The 17,925-nt window shown below is 39.7% G+C and overlaps 1 protein-coding gene across 1 annotated transcript in view; it reads left to right on the forward strand.

The window, feature by feature from the left end:
- Positions 1 to 3,691: 3,691 nt before the first annotated feature.
- The window catches only part of DLEC1 (DLEC1 cilia and flagella associated protein), a 42,853-nt gene continuing 28,619 nt past the window's right edge, over positions 3,692 to 17,925 (forward strand). The window contains exons 1-15 of the mRNA XM_074830737.1: positions 3,692 to 3,889; positions 5,548 to 5,704; positions 6,240 to 6,350; positions 7,412 to 7,605; positions 7,868 to 8,088; positions 8,327 to 8,408; positions 8,805 to 8,892; positions 9,701 to 9,874; positions 10,685 to 10,821; positions 11,697 to 11,786; positions 13,035 to 13,125; positions 14,065 to 14,227; positions 15,432 to 15,624; positions 16,925 to 16,983; positions 17,528 to 17,702. Coding sequence (XP_074686838.1) covers positions 3,815 to 3,889; positions 5,548 to 5,704; positions 6,240 to 6,350; positions 7,412 to 7,605; positions 7,868 to 8,088; positions 8,327 to 8,408; positions 8,805 to 8,892; positions 9,701 to 9,874; positions 10,685 to 10,821; positions 11,697 to 11,786; positions 13,035 to 13,125; positions 14,065 to 14,227; positions 15,432 to 15,624; positions 16,925 to 16,983; positions 17,528 to 17,702 — 2,010 coding nt within the window. The 5' untranslated portion in view covers positions 3,692 to 3,814. The remainder of the gene's footprint in view (positions 3,890 to 5,547; positions 5,705 to 6,239; positions 6,351 to 7,411; positions 7,606 to 7,867; positions 8,089 to 8,326; positions 8,409 to 8,804; positions 8,893 to 9,700; positions 9,875 to 10,684; positions 10,822 to 11,696; positions 11,787 to 13,034; positions 13,126 to 14,064; positions 14,228 to 15,431; positions 15,625 to 16,924; positions 16,984 to 17,527; positions 17,703 to 17,925) is intronic.

A 17,925-nucleotide genomic window follows, 5' to 3' on the forward strand; every position in this document is an offset into this window, starting at 1 on the left:
GGATGTGTGAACACATGGGATGTGTTCACACCCTGGGGGGTGTGAACAAAATAAATATAGAAAAGCAATATAATCCTGACAAGACATGGAGACTACTTTTAAGAGTGGAATAATATGGACTTTAGCAGAACTTAAGATTCCTCTAAGGTCTGTGACTTAGGCTACATCTACCTTAGCAAGTGGCTTGGTGCACTAAGAGCAGAGCTGCAGTGCAAAAAAGTTGGTGCTCAGGAGAAAATGTCCACTCTGTAGGCATTTGGGGATGTTTTATTCCAGATTAGTTTTTGCCTGGTCATGTTGATTGAGATCTCATTAGTTGACGGAGCACATGACATGAACTCCTGGAGAGCTTAGTTTCAGATTAATTTCCTCCAAGAGAAAAGCCATCGTGCTCCACACTGCACACAAACATACAAAGTGGGGCCCTCAGGAGTCTTTTCAGATCCACACACACAATCCAGATCAAAACATCAGCATAAAATCCAACCTTACATGGTACAGAGGGGCAATACAAGGTAAAATGTCTGGTAGAAGTCATACATGGCAGTTAGAGAAAGTGCCTACATTTATACCTATAAGTTTCTGGTTTGTTTTTGTTTTTTTTTTTTCCATTTCCTACATGCATGAGTCTCTCTTCAGCCTGTGGAAGTTAAATATCTTAGAATAGTGCTAAAGAGGATGATATATATGCAAATTGTTCTTAATGTTCATCATATTTCTATGGAAATGTGAATATATATGCGAATTAAACAGCTTTACAATGGAAACAGTGGCATTTATTTTTTAACTTTATATGAGTAAATGATGACAGCATAAAAATGGAGATCTAACAAAAAATACACCAGTGTCATATGGGAAAAAATTGTAAGCTCTGGACCAATGTTTAAGCCCTCACTTCTGACCTTGCTTTTGACTACTGGGCAGATGGATCTCCCCTTTACTTCCAGATTTCATGGAGCATTTCTGGACTGCTGTTGGGAAAAAAATGTAGCTTCTAAACTGAGATGATCTGCTTGGCAAGTTACTGAAAGACAGTAAAGATGAAAGTACAGAAAGTTTTTTCCACAGTCAGTTTTCGTGTACATCTATATACTATTTTAAACAAAAACATCTGCTTTACTGCCACTACTCTGAGACTTTCTTAAAGGCTGGGAAAGAATTTTTTAAAAAATGCTGGATTTTATTAACATTCCAGTTAGCAAACAGATGTTATAATCAACTGTAATAGCACATGGCAAGAAAAGTTGGAATTCTGATATGGAAATATGTCAAAATGTGGATGGTCCAACCTACTTTTAAAGGCAAGGGCACACCTACGTACCTGCACAGAAACAAAGCTGTGAACCTTTTCTATTGGAAAACACAGGTACCTGGTCCTACCCTTGTCAGACAACAGTGATTTCTCTGACTTGCCTCAACCTTTGGAACAGGATATTGCAGATTTGCCAAACTTTTTCTTGGGCAACTTTCCCTTTTTCACAGGGAAACTAAAAACGCAGCAGGGCCTGGGAGTCTAATCTGGTATTTTAATCAAAACGAAGGCTTTGGTAAGCTGATGAACTAAAGCTTGTTACACTGTGTATTCACAAGCTCATGTGCCACATGCCTACAAACACCAGTTTTTCAACCACCCACAAGTGCCCCAGGCCTTTTGCTTAAATGCTCGTGGAACAACACCTGTTGGTGAATTATAAATATTTTTGCAATGGTTATTTTCTGTGAAGTACCATCAGAGGGCAGTAACATTGCCCACATCCACTTCCAACCCTCGCAAACCCCCTTTACAGTAACCCCAATGGAGCCCAATGACCCCGATAGTGGTGGAGAAGCCCTGCGGCCCACAGCCAGGCTCCTTCACTCTAAGCAAGATGCAAGGGGGAGAAAAACAGAAAACAAAAAAAGGAGGCAGGACAGGCAGCAAATGCTACGGCCAGGGTGGTTTCTAAGGAAAATATCGGCCAGTCAGCAGGAGCAGGCAACTGTTGTTAGCAACCGGTGTACACAGCCAGAGTGCTCGGGCAGGCAGAAGGGGAAGATGGATAGTTTCTGGGGCTGATGATGGATTACCCCATCTTCCAGCCCTCGCAGCCCGGCTGCAGCGGCAGGGCCGAGCCCTGCCTCTATGTGCCGTGTGGCAGCTGGGGAAGAAGGAGAGGATTTAGCTCCTTCCCTCAGCTGCCAAACTCGGGGCCTGCACTGGAGCCTGATGGCAGCGGAGGGGCAAACCAGCCCTCCTGGAAAGCCCGAATCCCCTGAAAAGTTTCAAGTCAACATTTTATTTCGTTTCTTATTATTTCATATAGCTCCGCTGCTTTAAAAGAGCACAAAAAATACCTATTTTTTACAGCAGCAGGGCAGAAACCAGGTACGAGTCTCAGAGAGACGCGGGGTGCCGCCCTCAGCCCAGTACAATGGCAGGGCGGCGGGAAGGCGGCGAGGGGTTGTGTGAGGGCTGAGGAAGGCCGGGAAGGGGGGTGGGGGGTGTCCCCATTATCCCGCTCCAGGGTAGCCTCGGACAGAGCTCAGCCCCGGGTGCCTCCGCTCCGCCCCCGGGCCGGGTCCCCCTCCCAGCTGCCTGGCCCTTCCCTCCCCCACGGTCGCTCAGCAACGGCGGCGCGGCCGGGCTGCGACTGGAGGCCGAGGGCGCCGGGCTGGCCGGGGCGACCCCAGAGCCGGGACAGCCATGGCTCAGCGGAGCCTCCCCCTGGGCACGCAGGTAACGCAGCGGGACTGGGCCGCACGGACACACACACCCCTCACACCCCACCACACACCACAGACACACCCCCCTCCTCACACCCCACCACACACCACAGACACACACACCTCCTCACACCCCACCACACACCACAGACACACACACCTCCTCACACCCCACCACACACCACAGACACACCCCCCTCCTCACACCCCACCACACACCACAGACACACACACCTCCTCACACCCCACCACACACCACAGACACACACACCTCCTCACACCCCACCACACACCACAGACACACACCCCTCCTCACACCCCACCACACACACACCCCTCCTCACACCCCAACACACACATACATACCTCCACACACCCCACCCCTTACACATACCTACACACCCCTGTACACAGCCTTACACACACCCCCCGCTACACCGCCCCCCACACACCTATACACAACCTTACACACGCACAGGCCTGCACACAGGCACACACATACAGTCTCGTGCACACACACACACATACACACACACGTACCCCTGCATACAGATACATACACACACACCCCCACATGCACCCTGGAGCACACAGTTACATGCCCTACACAAAGCCTTGCACACATGCACACACACACCTCCCCACACACACCCTGCACAGTGCTTGTATCTCTCTCCCTCACACACCACTCACATAGCCCTGTACACTCACACCCCTGAATAAACTATGGCACATGCACACACTGTGTGCACACAGAGAATTGCGTCCGTCACCATCACCTGCACTCACACCCAGGCAGCACAGACACACTGTCTGTGTGCACACACGACCTTGTGTACACACACACACACATACTTACATCCACACCTCAGTGTTCATGTGCGCACATGCAGTATGTCCCCTTTCAGGGTCCTTCCCGGGTACCTTTGCAGTCCTTTTTCCCCACTTTTCCATTTGCTAATTCCAGCTGTTTGCACATGCCCAGGGATCTCTTCCAATCCTATCTCCGGCTTTAAGCACTAACACCCTCGTTTTTTTTCCTCAGGACATCTCCCCCTTGCTGGCTAGTACCTTTGAGGACCTGTACACTAGAGATGTTATTGGGGCAGACATGGAGGCAAACTGGATCAAGTCTCGAGGAGGAGATGATGTTTATCGTGAGAGTTTCACAGAGGAGCTGCAGAAGGTATGAGTCGAAACCAAGTCAAAGTTTGGAGCTCTGTTCAGCTTTCATTGCTACTTCGTAATTTCTAAATCTTCTGTAAAATAAAATAAAAAGGCAGGGTGGGATCCTAGAACTGACATTTTAATGAAAGTTTACTTCACAGTTTCCCACAGAAGCTTTAATGTAAGTTAATATTCACCACATGCTTCTTCATGATATTCTTGGCTCTGGACAACTTTTCAGACACAGAGTAAAACCAGTAAAACCAGTAGTCCCTTATTGCCTATTCTGCTGGCTGACAACTTTTCCCTGTAACTGCTGGTCAGCGTACTAGACTTCCTATCTTGCAATGAAGTATTCTCATGTGCTGCATTTTGAAACCAGATGCTGCAAATATTATTTATATATGCTTACCTTAGTGGTGCACTATGACAATCTATTAGCGTTTGCAATGCTGTTTGGGAATCTTGGATGAAATCAACAGTAGGAATGCAAAATACTTGTATTATCATTTATTATCATTGTAATTATCAGTGATTATCATTGCTCTGATAGTTATTGTCAGTGTAGAAAAGTAGAGGCTATTGCTGGAGGTATTTTTTCCATTTTGTGTCATCAGACCCCCTCAAAGGTTCTCAGAGCTGAAAAATTTGAAGTTTTGTATTTCTTTTGAGTCATTTATTAATACATTAGTAGACACAGTATGTTCTGAGTAATAAACATGAATACTTACTCCCGAAATGGACTGCTTGGATAAGATTTCAACTGACAGTACATGTCTGTAACATGTATGTTGCATCTGAACTAGTTACTCAAGGCTCTCTGTACCATCAGAAAAAAAAAAAACCACCCACCAAAAAACCACCAAAAAAACCCCCCACCCAGGCACTTTTAGGGCACAATCCATCTGACCTGTTTTAGGAATCAATCTTGGCCTGAGGTGGAATTGTATCCTGGATTCCAGTGATAGCGGAGGGATTCCAGAATGAGCAGGAGAGGACGAAGCATCTCATTTTAGCTGAGATGCATCCTAACCTTTCTATTAAAAAGATTAAATAGAATTATTTAGTTATATTAAATGAGCCAAAAGGTTAAATCTTGTTACATAAAAGTTCTACAGAAAGCTCAGTTAGGCTACAGATGCTCTTGAGACCAATGTCTTTTAGTTTCTCTTGGTGTTGGTCTTGTATGTCTCTGTGCCTCTGGTATATTCTCTCTTTAACTTACTTTGATACATCTTTGAGGCAGGACTTTTCTTTTAGAGTTGTACTTACCACACTGGGCACTGATCCAAAATATATCAGGAGGAGGGAGGTATCACTGTTGGGTTATTTTGGAGTTTTAGAAACCATCCTAGTAACTAGGAGGGAACATCCACTTAAAATTTATTCCTACACTTACGGGCAAAATACAGTGCAGTAGCTACTGTCCCACAGAAGGTAAAAAGATGTTTTGCTTGCCCTGAGAGGGTCTCCTCATCTTTCACACATTTTTCTTAGGCAGTGCTTCTTACCCAGCTCAAATGGTAGGAATGACAGTATTTTAGCAGGCCAGTAATGATGTTTTACCAAGCTATTTCTATTTACCTCTCAAAGGCAAATGGAAAACATTTATCTGTAAGGAGATCATAACAGCTCAAATTACACTCCTTTCTCTACATTCACCCATGCCTGTGATAGCTTCTTGCTGAGTATAAGTGCCGACTGACAGAAACTGACATAGTAGAAGAGAACATCATTTGGGCCCAGGATCGTGCCAAAACTGAAGAAGAAAGGGCCCTAAACATGCTGGAGGCAGATGCAGGGGAAGATTTCCACAAAATAGGATTGCCACCAGGTGAGGATTCTGGAGGTACTGTCTCTTCCCAGTACATGCCTATGGTACCTGGAGACCGATGCAATGTTTGTCTAAATCACTGGTAGGACTGACACTAGACTCAGTGAGCTTTTGGTTTGGCTTTACATCAATAGAGCAACTTTGAAGGATTTTGTGCAGAGATTCAAGTAGAGTAACATCTGTTTAACACTGTAAAAAACTAAACTAACAGGTCATTTTCGAGGTATTAAGTCAGCAACTAATGACTTACCACCTAGCTTTATTACAAGCTTGCATACCTTGATATATAGCAACAAACAGAGATTAAACATTTCTCTGATGGCTGCATACCTGGGTTTGCACTGAATTTAGAATTGTGGAGATGCATGTCTAAGTCTTGGGATTAAAATACCAGACTGTTTCTCTATCCAAAAATATTACCTGACAGTGATAAGTTATAAAGACAACATTACTCTGGATTGATCAAGATATTGTATCTTAAGGGGCTAAGCTTTTGCATTTTTTTGATTGTGGTTTTTTTGTTGTACTGTTGCAGTGGCATCCTCTTTTAGGTGGATTGTGGATAATGAACTTCTCAGAAAAAATCGTTTAACCTGCCCTGATGATTACATCACTGATAAATTACCTGTTACTAGAGCACCAAAAGGTAACTTTTAAAGCAGGGAATAATTTAGACTTTTTAGAACACTCTGTAAGAATTGAAGCATTCGGGGATGTAGGAGATCTGAGTATATTTTTATAGTTTTCTGCCAAAGCAGAAGGAACTCTAGTATTATAAGCATAATATTCCTCTAAAGGGACATTGTCAAAATAAAATTCATAAATTAAAAATTATTGAGTTTAAATGTGCTTAAATATGAAATCGAATGATGGTAGCAGATTTGTTTACAAGTCTTTACATCTGACACAAAAAACTATATTAATTGTGATTGCTCTGCCTCTATTCAATTTCATTAGCACAAAGCTGCAACTGCATCTTGTATATGGAGAAGGGAAGTGGTTATATTAAAGTAAAAAATATTTTCAGTGAAATAAAATTGTATTCTTTATTTTGAGTTTAAAATTTTACAGTTCTGGAAATATATCAGTTTAATTTGCAAATTAAGATCAGTAAGAAAAATCTTTTGGGCAATGTCAAGACTTTTTTACTTCTTTTACTCGTGTGTGAGCCAAGTAAAAGGTTTTAGTATCACTAAAATTAAATTTTTCAGTCAAGTCAAAATAAACATTTCAGAGTAATCAATTTAGTCACAAATTCCAAGAGTTGGGATTTTGTTTCCATTGTAATTCCAAGCAAAGCCAAAAATCTAATCTCAGAGTTTCCTCTGAGGTGGCAATTTTGTTGTCTAACTATAGGAACATGGGACTAGATGGTACATCCTGTTTATGTCAATTTTCTGACTGTCCTAAGTCCATCATATAGATCTTTTTGCAAACTGAACAGGTCATTCTAAGTCCCACTCACTTGTAAGATCAACATAGCTTTCTGAGAGTAATATAACTTGCTTGTTTAATTAGTATTTCTAAAACCTTTCTTATTAAAGCACTAAGCTTCATTCGTGCAAAATAAATTATAAATGTAAATTAAATTCTAGAGGATTTGAAGTGTATTTTTACCATAAAATAAATTAATACACCTATGCTTAGAATAAATGCTTATAATTCACATTTTTCTCTTATAGAATTAAATTTTTCATTGAGTTGCAGGAAAATCAGAACGTGGCTACATCAAAGAGACATTTAGTTTTGAACAGCGTGTTTCTTCAGGCTCGCGGTACCAGATGCCTGCAGAGATTACACACCTACAGAAAATACCTGGTAGTCTGCCAAACGTGTTTTTATGCACATTAACTCTGCCTTCAACCCCAGACTCTAGCCACCAGACTAAAAAGACAAATAAGGTACATTTCACAGATTTATTTGTTTTAGTCTGTCAGAACTGTAGGGTCTATTGCTGTTCCTGTAACAAAGGGTGAATATCAATGTGTTGCTGATTTGGCTCCAGTACTTATTTTATTTGATCTGTTAAGAAAAGAGTAATACAGTATTTCTATGTGAATTTTCAATGCTGTATAGCTTTAATCAGATATGTACAGATACCTTTTTCATCATGCTCAAAATTGCTGTGTTTAATTTTGCACTTGATCTCTTTGTTTTTCAAAGAAAACTAATGCCTCACAGAAGCTGGCCTGGAAAGAGCGTAAGTGCAAAGCAGAGGAAGGAAGTAAGTGTTCTTACCTTACCAAACTTGAGAAAAAGCAGAATTATTTGAAGAACCCCCGCTTTTTCCCACCAAATGCTCTTCATGGAGGCAAATCTCTTGTCATTTCGCAAGAAAAGGTGGAACAAACCATAGCCGGAAGAAAAGCAGAAGATAATAAAGGGTATGCAGTATATACAGTTTCTTGATTCTGAGCTGGAGCCCAGAGGGAGCTCCACTATAGAATTACTGTGGATTTACATGTAGATATTTTGAGCTAAATGTCTGTATAGTCTCTTAGGAAATAAAATATGTCTGTATGACATTTTGGTTTTGCTAAAGGATACATTTTGCAATTTCTCATTTTATCAGTATTTAAAGAACTAGGCAGTAAGAGAATGTCTCCTTTTTTTATCTTTCAGTGATGCCTTGTTTGTTCCTGTGTTTCTTGCCAATCCACCTACTGTTTTGTTTTCTCATTATGAACTTGGCCAGGTCTATGAGGTGAGAACTTACGTCTTTGTAGAGAGTTAATTCTACCACTGAGAAGCATTATGTCCTGCCATGATCTACATATTTCACCCAATCTTTTGGCTTTCTGCAGTTTAACAAAAGTCTGAGTTTCTTCCTTATATTGAAGTAATGACCCTTTAGCTTCCTTGAAGATACTCTTTCACACATGCCACTGACTCACTAACCAGTAAAAACTAAAAGGAATCCTTTTCAGTCTCCGCCTCATTTTGGTAGTATCTGATTCAGCTCTTATTGAATAAACTGTGATTTTTAGATTGGTTATGATGATAAATTAGTTACGACTAGCAGAGTACTAGGGAATTTCAAACATTAGAATGAGTGATGATAAGTACAATGGAGTATTATATTTTTTCTTTTTAAATTAAGATGACTATAGAGCTGCAGAACATCACTTCAACATGTCATCATGTAAGACTTATCCCACCCTCTACTTCAGCATTTGCCATTGGGCCAGGTAAGGGTACTTTTTACTGCCTTTAAGATGTTAACATTAAGAGATCTTAATTTATCTGCTTGAACAAAGATTTTTCAGAGATACTCTGTTTGGTTCTGCTACCCATAGTGCTCAGTTCTTTAGCAACTGAAGGCTGACTTATGTTTCTAGGGCCATTCACATGCAACGCATAACCAGATTCAAATGGTCTAATGAGGAATTCAGGAAGACTAACTAACATTAAGGTGTTTGAGGTTAGATTGAAATGTAGCCATGGAACACTTAAATTGAGTCTTATCCAAAATTCATGTAGGAACAGACGTAGTTTCTACTGAAACCATTGGGTGGAGAGGGCAAGAAACACCATACTTCAGTTGCAGCAAGGAAGATTAGGTTAGAGGAAAGTTCAGAAAAACATCTTTCCTATAGTAGGATAGCCAGGCACTGGGATAGATTTCCTAAGGAGATTGTGGTATCTCAGTCACAATGTTGGAGGAATATTTAGAAGTTAGATGCCCCCATGTAAGCCTTGTTGTCTGTGGCAGAGGAAAACTGGGTAATGTCTCTAGGTTTCTTCTCACTGTGTTTTCTGTAGTTATGACAATCATATTTCAGACAAAAATTCTTCTCTGAGTTCAGTGGAAGATATGCACGCACACAGATTACACTGGCAGGCCTTTTGGGGTCATTTGTTTTTATCAGCTTGACTTAGGCAATAAATGGGGAGAGTTTACAGGCACCTTTCCAGAGGGAGATGTGATCATAAATACATGTGCCAACTTTGGGAGGTTTTAATTTTTTTAATTCCCTGCATTTTTTTTTTTCCAAGGAAAATTTCCAGGAAAGGGAGGAATGATTGCTCCTGGGATGACATGCCAGTATACGGTCCAATTTATTCCTGAATATCTAGGAGATTATGAAGATTGTATATTAGTGGAGACTCAAGTATCAGAACCTCTTCTGATCCCAGTCCAAGCTAAAAGAGCACCTCCAGTGTTAACATGTCAGTAATGTCCAGTCCTTAAGTTTCTCTAAAGTTAAATAGACTTGGGGTTTTTTTCATTTGATCGTCTCCAATTTTATGTCACAAAACAAATGTGGATGAAGCTGGCAGTGCAGTTTCTACAGTTTGATTTCTACATTTTAATATCTATCTCCTTTTCACTTATAATAGATTTATTAGTTATTAAAATGTAATCCTGTCAAATTATTCCTCAATTAGTTGTTCTTGCCACATCATGCTCATTTTTTTTCACTGTATGAGAGGAGTGAATAGGAGCCAGTTTTCTAGGTTTGTGTCTTGTCAATTCCTGAACTCCTAACTGTAATTATTAATCCTAAATATTAAGGAGTTATGATTTAGTTATAAATATTTGATGCTATTAATAAATATTCATAGAATGTTACATTAATTATATATGGATATGACATATCTGCAGGATTCACCTCTCAGATATCTAGCCTCAACACTGACAACCAGGATTACTTTTGCAGAAACTTGCTTTGATTTTTTGTAAATTCATTATATATTTGTTATACTGAGCTTTTTAAAAAATCATCTTACTTTTTGATATCATCCAATAGTGTCTTTAAGTAGCAAATACCATTAAAATCTAAGATGAATGTAGAAATAGGCACCTCATACTGTTTAACATTCAAATGGAAAGAATTTGAGGGTTGTTAGGATTGCAGCACCTGGCATATTCATATGCAGTAATGTTGTCTGTAAAGAGTTATTTAAGAAGTAGCTGGCTTGGCCAGCTGCTAGCCTTCACTGTCTGGGTAGTCTGATTTTCTGTGTTACTCATTACAGTGCCTCACATTATAGACTGTGGTTCTTGCCTTGTTGGAAGAAAAAAAGTAACGATGATTTTGTGCAGAAATGAGGGAATTGGCACTGGCAAGTTCTGTATAATGCCAAAGAAAGCCTGGCCACCTCCTAATTTCAGGGTGAGTGATTAGAAGGGAAATACTGGACATGGCATGGTATAGGTACTCTGACGTGAAGGCCTTTTGAGCTAGTCCTGGTATATTAGCACAGAAGTCATAAGGCCTTGCTGAAGACATCTGTATTGTGCTGTTCCCTCAGGGATTCACATTTATCCTTGAGATCAATCTCTCTGGATATCCTTACCTTCTGCTTGTGCTCTGGCTTGCCTCTGGAAAAAGTTGTCTTGCTCAGTGGTGAAGTAAACTCAGGCATAGATCAGGGAAACGCAATAGAAATGCAATAGTTTCTAGCATTGCTTGAGCTAATTTCCTCCCCCTCCCCACCAAAGATATCACTTACTGACCTTGCTGCACCTGTAAACCCTAGCAGTCCATTCCAGTACGGCTCTGTCTTTAGCTTCCCATCACAAACAGGGTCTAAGTGAAACCGACAAAGAAGATAAGATGTGACTGGTAGATCGGCATTTTATGTGCTGGAGAAAAAGCTAACGGGATAGCTGATGTGCCAGGTCCTCCCTCCTGAAACATTTTACAGTTCCAACTCAAGGTGAGCCATAAGCATGGAGAAACAGACAGAGCTCCTATGGTCAGGCATAGCTGTTCTTCTGTGAACAGGAATATTAGGGCTTCTGACACTATCTTTTGTCTTTGGAGACAGCACCGTCCCTCCTGCTTTCACCAAGGTAATTATAAAGCATGGAGCATTCTTCTAATTAAGCCATATACATAAGCCTCATACTTTTGAGATGTGTGAAAAAAAATTATAGTAAGTGGTGATGTAGTATGCTGCCTGTTTTAGGTAACCCTGTATTTTAAAAATAACAACCCGATCAATTTAATTTATTAATCTTTCTTTTCATTTTTTAACATCTTAGGATGTTGACGTTGATTTTGTGATACAAGATCCTTTTGCAATCCATCCTGCTGTTTTTGAGCTAGCTCCAGGGCAGAGTACAACAGTAGAGGTTAGTACCAACTGCTACAGAAAGTATTTGTACTTTACCAAATATATTAGCAAGCAAGATCATTTTAGAAGATCTTGGCTGGACCTTGTGAATTTGGGTTTGTGCGAGCAAAAATGCTCAAATCCTTTTGTGCAATTATGCTGGAAGAATTGCAGTTGTGAGTTTTACTGGAGAGTCTTTCATTGCAACTTCTAAGAAACCAGTCAGATTTTCCCCACACAAAAAATCCTGTCAGAGAAAACAGGAATCTGAGAACACAGGAGTGCTAACTTCAGTCCAGCTGGGGCATCAAGTTCAAAAAACTTTTCCTTTCTGAGCTTCCTTGGAAAAAAAGGACATTTTGGGAAAAAAATTCTTTCACTGTAGAGCAGCAAGTACAAATCCTTCACTTATGCTGCGCTCTTTACTGAAAAAGATCCTGCACTACATGTTCATTACTAGTTGTCACCACTGCTTTGTCTGATGTGGGCCACGTTTAGAAACAAATTTATAAATAAAATATATATTATATATTTTGTTATCTATTATATATATTATGTATGTGGGCCATATTTTATTTTATATATATTATATATAATATAAAATATATATTTTTTTATATTCCCCTCCTGTGGGAAGAGGAAGAGTGATATGGTGAGTATGGTTAGCCTCCAACCCTTCTTTCTATCGTTACCTTCTCGCTGTGGATAAGACGATTGGGTCAGGCAGGTGTGGATAAAGGAGAAATTTTTCTCCTCCTTTCTGCCTCCACAGGTGCATTGCTTCAACAGAGCCAGGCACATGTAGGGGAGAAAGAGGACATGTATTTCGCATGGTGGTAATGGATAGCAGGCAGGAGAACCATGGTGCATATTACACAGCCAAAGGTATTTGCCCTGAACAATATTTGTTGAGGTGGAACTCAGGGAGGACAGACAGCAGCTGCCCTGCTCACACTGTTGTAGCTTGATAGTCAGCAGTGGTGTACTCAGTAAGTGACTGAGGGCAGATCCAATTCTGAGGGTGCAGTTCATACAACTAACCCTCTGGTGACCATTCGGATGCACAGATGTCAGTTTAGTGACCCAGAAAACACCTATTTCTTTCTGGTCTGTATTAAGGGAGTGTGACACAGTCTGTTTCTTGCAAATGTAAGATTTAATTACTAATCACTAGAACAGTCCTTTAGTGAACATTTACTAATTGAAGTTTATTACTTCCTGAAGATACATTAGTTACAGACATTGCTATTTCACTTCTCTCTTTCAGGTAGTGTTTTTCCCTTCTATTCCAGAAGTCTCACAGCAGACATACGCCATTGTTTGTGACAATTGCCAGGTCAATGATGTTACAGTCACAGGTTTGTTTCTAACACCTTTCAGAGACTGCATTTCTAACACCATAGATATTCAGATAATGTGAGTGGTTGTTGATGGCTTGAAGTAATGGTAACGTTTTATGTCATTGCATTAAGCAAATACTTTGTCCCCTGATGGTGTTAAATGCTAAGCATTTATTATTATTATTATTATTATTATTATTACTGCTCCATCCCAGTGCATGAAATACATGGGATTCAGAAAGCACTGAGCTCTTAACCCACTGTAGCCAAAAATCCAAATGTAAAATCTAACTAGCAGAAATAAAACCCTGTTATCAGGTGCAATTGATTTATTAGACTTTTGTATCAATAAGATAACATGGCAAACTACAAAACAGCACCTTTAACAGGGCAGAAATACATCTGGTTGTGAAGCAAATTTGGGGCAAATCTTGGATTAGGGTATTCAGGAGAGATAGGCAGTCTTTGGATTAGCTAATGAAACCAGTTGAAAATCCTGTAAATGTTAGTACTTGTCCTGTGATGTAATTGCAAATTGCTATAACGTTAGGCTTGACTTGTAGTCTATTTAATTACTTTATTGCAGGTATTTCATTTGGAATTTTTTTAATATGCATTTGCTGTTTATTTTTATTTTAATATACTGCTCAAAACATCTGTGAGCCACATTGTCAACCATTGCAAACACTCTGCTCACTTCAGTGAAATGATGCTGATGTAAGTGAGCTGAGGTTTTGACCCTGAAATCCAAATCTGTTAAATTCATGAAGATCTCTACTGATATATGTTGATAAACAAAGAATATCAGGAAAATATTGTACAATTAACACTTTCTGTAACTTGAGGAAACACCAGGTATCATCAGTAATGGCCATTGCTGGCATTTGCTGTTAATGAGTAATATGAACAACGTTAATAGCCAGATGGTAAACAGTAATACCTACTTATTTCTTCAAGGGGTTGGACAGCTGATAGCTCTGGAGCTTTTGTTTGTCACGGGTGGAGAAAGCAAACCTGAACCTGGTGAAGTTACTGATGTAACAGCACAGCATCTCATACAATTTGACCCTCAAAACCCACACACCACCGAGGAGAAGAAATTGATTATAAGAAACTCTATGTACGTACCTACTATTAATAGAGTAGTGCTCTGCAGTCTGAACATACTGATAGGGATCTGATTTGTGATACCATATTCTCTCAAGCTGGAGAAACCTTCATGCACTTGATAAGCTTTGTACAGAAGCCTTGCTTCTTTTTGCTCCATTGTTTCGTAATTAAGGTTCAAGGGTATGCTTGTAAGAGCAAGAACATTACACATAGATCAAACATTATGGCAACCATTAGCCATACCATTTGGCTCATACACTGGGTCAATATATTTACTTCAGAGTCAGGGTCAATATATTTACTTCAATATAGATAAATCTACAACTCCAAAAGATTTGTAAATATGTATAGTTGCAGGAAGTATTTAACAGGATCATCTAGACGAGATTTATCTAACTTTACATGTCTACAATGTATACTTGTGCAACTGAGCTAAAGCACCTTATACTCTTTTCCTTTCATAGTGCAGGGAAATACATGCTTTTAAGGATGCAAATCTGACTGTAGGCATCTCCCACAGAACAAGTCATAATGTGTCCTTGACTCCACTGGATCTCCACTGATTAAAACAGGAGCCCAATGTAACTAACTCATATTCAAACTTTCACATGATTCCTACTATTGAGTCCTAATAGATTTAAATATAAATTCTATTTGAAGTCAAGGAATATGTCCCTGTGTACAATGACGTTGTACTGAACATAGTGTCATCCTGATTTTGCTCAAAATCAGTTGGGCAATAAAGGAAGTACACTAATGTGAATGATTGCAGTAGTTAGAAGCTGCAGACCCTCAAAGCACCGAGGAGGTCAGTGCTGGGTTTGGATACATGAACATAAATTGCTACTTGCTACAGTGAATCTCTGGAAGTTTGTTTTGTGGCCTGGAAACCACAGGTGCATAATGCCAGAACCGAATGCTGTTTGGGTAAAGAAGTGTGATTCAGTAAGCTGGATACTGTTAACATGTCTTACACATTTATATAATTTACTTCCATATATTAGCATGTTCTTTGTACAACTTATATACTCTGACTCTATGCTGCCTCATCAGCTTTGTAGCTCACAAAGACTGGTAAGTCTAACTCCTGTAATTTTTAAAGAGAGGAATTCCCTACATGGAAAAAGGAACTGAAAATTTTCTCCCAATATTTTACTCAAAAATATAAAATTTTTTAATCATAGCTTTTTTGTTGTTTATTGATCTCTTTGCAGACACACAGAACTTCCTTTCTACTGGCAGATAATAAAGCCCAATCAAAAACCATTAATACCAGAAGAAACTGCAGACTTTATGAAGCTCAAATACAGTCAAGACACAGAGTCAGCCTTCTCCCTAAATCCTGAGCAGGGAGTTTTGCTTCCCCATGCGAATCATGAGTTTATTCTCACTTACACTCCACAGGAGGTATGGATTGGGATTCCTTCCTATCTGCAAACTCCAACTGTGTATTTTTATGCAAGTCATAAAATCCTTGTTGTGCAGCTTTCTAAATTAAATTTTATTAGCTAGTACTATGCTCTGATAAACAGTGTTCAAAATGTAGAAAGACAGTAAAAGAAAACATGTTTTGACTGCAAAATGTGAGACGGTTTCTGATCTCATGTAATTTTTGGTACTGACTGGACACAATTAATTTTACACTGAAACTATGGACACGTTCTTGTAGCTGCAGCTGCACTGGCTGGTAAAGTTACCACCCTCACCATACTACCAGCTCCTTCACAATCTCCTGACCCTTCCCCTTCTGCTGCGTGAGCTGCTTTGGGGATATGCCCCATACCTACTGCAGCCTAAATAAGTTTGGTTAGCAAACAGTGATTATTTAAACTGTTTCCAACTGTAGCTTTTTTGGGCTGAAATGGGTCCTGTGAAGAGCTGTGTGGTAAATTAAGGGAATAGTAGTAACCTTTGGCACAGAAATGGTGGTATGCAGCTGTGGGTAAAGAGGGATGCGACAATGTTTGAATGCAGCTGTACCAATGACTGTTGTCTTAGTTTCTGCTCCTCTGTCTGTGTAAATAGGGAGCATGAGCTCACTGTATTTAAAGAAATTTGATCCAAAGTAAGCTCAAGAGTGGGAATATCTCATGCTGTGGTGATTGACAGACACAGGAATACCTCAAATAAGTACTGAAGAGAAACTGACTGAGTTTTTTAGGTAGTTTAGTTAGTTAATAGGAAAATATATTGAATTAACATATACATTTAAATTAATATCTATCTACGAACAAATGAGTCTTTTGCAAAGCCCTTCAGATTTAAGGCCTGCTTCTATGTTTCCTTTTTTTTCTCCATTAGAATATAGAAGGCATCCTCTTTTCCCATGACAGAAAAGTGGTGGTTTTTACTCAAAATCAGAGTGATGGTCAATTAAGCTAAATACCCTGAAGCAGTAAGGAGAAACTTTAAGTTAGTACAGCAGTACTGAGCTTAATTTGGGGAATCTTTGCAGATGCTTGTGTGTAGTATGCAATATACTAGGGAAATAATAACAGGCATGTCAGAATGAGTATTTTTCTTGGAACCATACACCATGAGATCAGAATCTGGCTGAATGTTTTGCAGTCAAATATGTTTTCTTTTAGTAACTCTACAGTTTGAATATCGTTTATCAGAGCTTAGTACTCCAATGGTGATCGCTTATCCTTTTAATCCTCAACATAACTGATTACTTGAGATTAAAATCCTCTCTTCATCCATGTAGCTGAAGACTTATCACAGTGTGATTCAGATGGTACTGAGGGACATCCCAGAATCACCTTGGTAAGCTGAGAAACTATTTCCTGGTAAGATGTGTAGCCACATTTTAGCTATGCTATTACATCAAGTTACTGGGATTCTTTATCTTTCTGGTGATGATGGACTGACAGTTATGAAAGATTTTATCAGCACAACTAATAGTGGTGAAAAGAGTGTTTCTGTGAACTTCCCTCATGTCTGAAAACATGCCTTAGCCCTAGCTAGAGCTGCACCTCTCTTGGAAAAAGGTAATACTGTCATTTTGCCATTTATTCTCCAGGCTTTCTGCTGAGATTTCCAGCAGGTTTTCCTGTTATTACTGTTTGTCACAGCAGTCTATGACTTACATACTTGTTCATGAACAGACTGGGACGACTAGAGTACTTTAAAGAACCACTGGAATTTTTTCAGTTTTTAATTGTCCCCAGCCTGAGGTAGTTGCACACTGGCAATCTGTAGTTGAAAAACTTTTGATGATTTTCAGTTTTGATCTGTCAATTAAAAGATGGGATCCAGTTTAAACACTAGTTTAAAATGCTTAATAATTCTACCATATTTCCTCCCAAAGCTTAAGGAAAGAGGGGATGCTTCAAAACATCCCAGAATACAAAGCAGAGGATGTAATAGCACTGGAAATAGAAGTTAAAGGATCAACAGAACCGTTTCAGCTTCTTCTGGAACCATATGCCATTATCATCCCTGGAGAAAACTTTATTGGTGTGAATGTCAGGAAAACATTTAAGGTTCGTTTGCTTTTGACTTCATTGATATCACGTGCTTTGCATCACTGGATGTCATAGGTATATTAGAAAATATCAGACAATCCATGTTATTTTAGTTTTTCTTAAATACTTTTAAAGGAGGCTGTGACTCCAGGAGGGTCTGTACTGAAATCCCCTAGCAGGCCTCCTGAGCCCCACACTCCAGGCAGTAGGCTTTGTTCTTTTTCCACCTCTCAAGTTTGAT

Source organism: Strix aluco, chromosome 1 (assembly GCF_031877795.1).
Source record: "Strix aluco isolate bStrAlu1 chromosome 1, bStrAlu1.hap1, whole genome shotgun sequence".
Classification (NCBI taxonomy): Eukaryota; Metazoa; Chordata; class Aves; order Strigiformes; family Strigidae; genus Strix; species Strix aluco.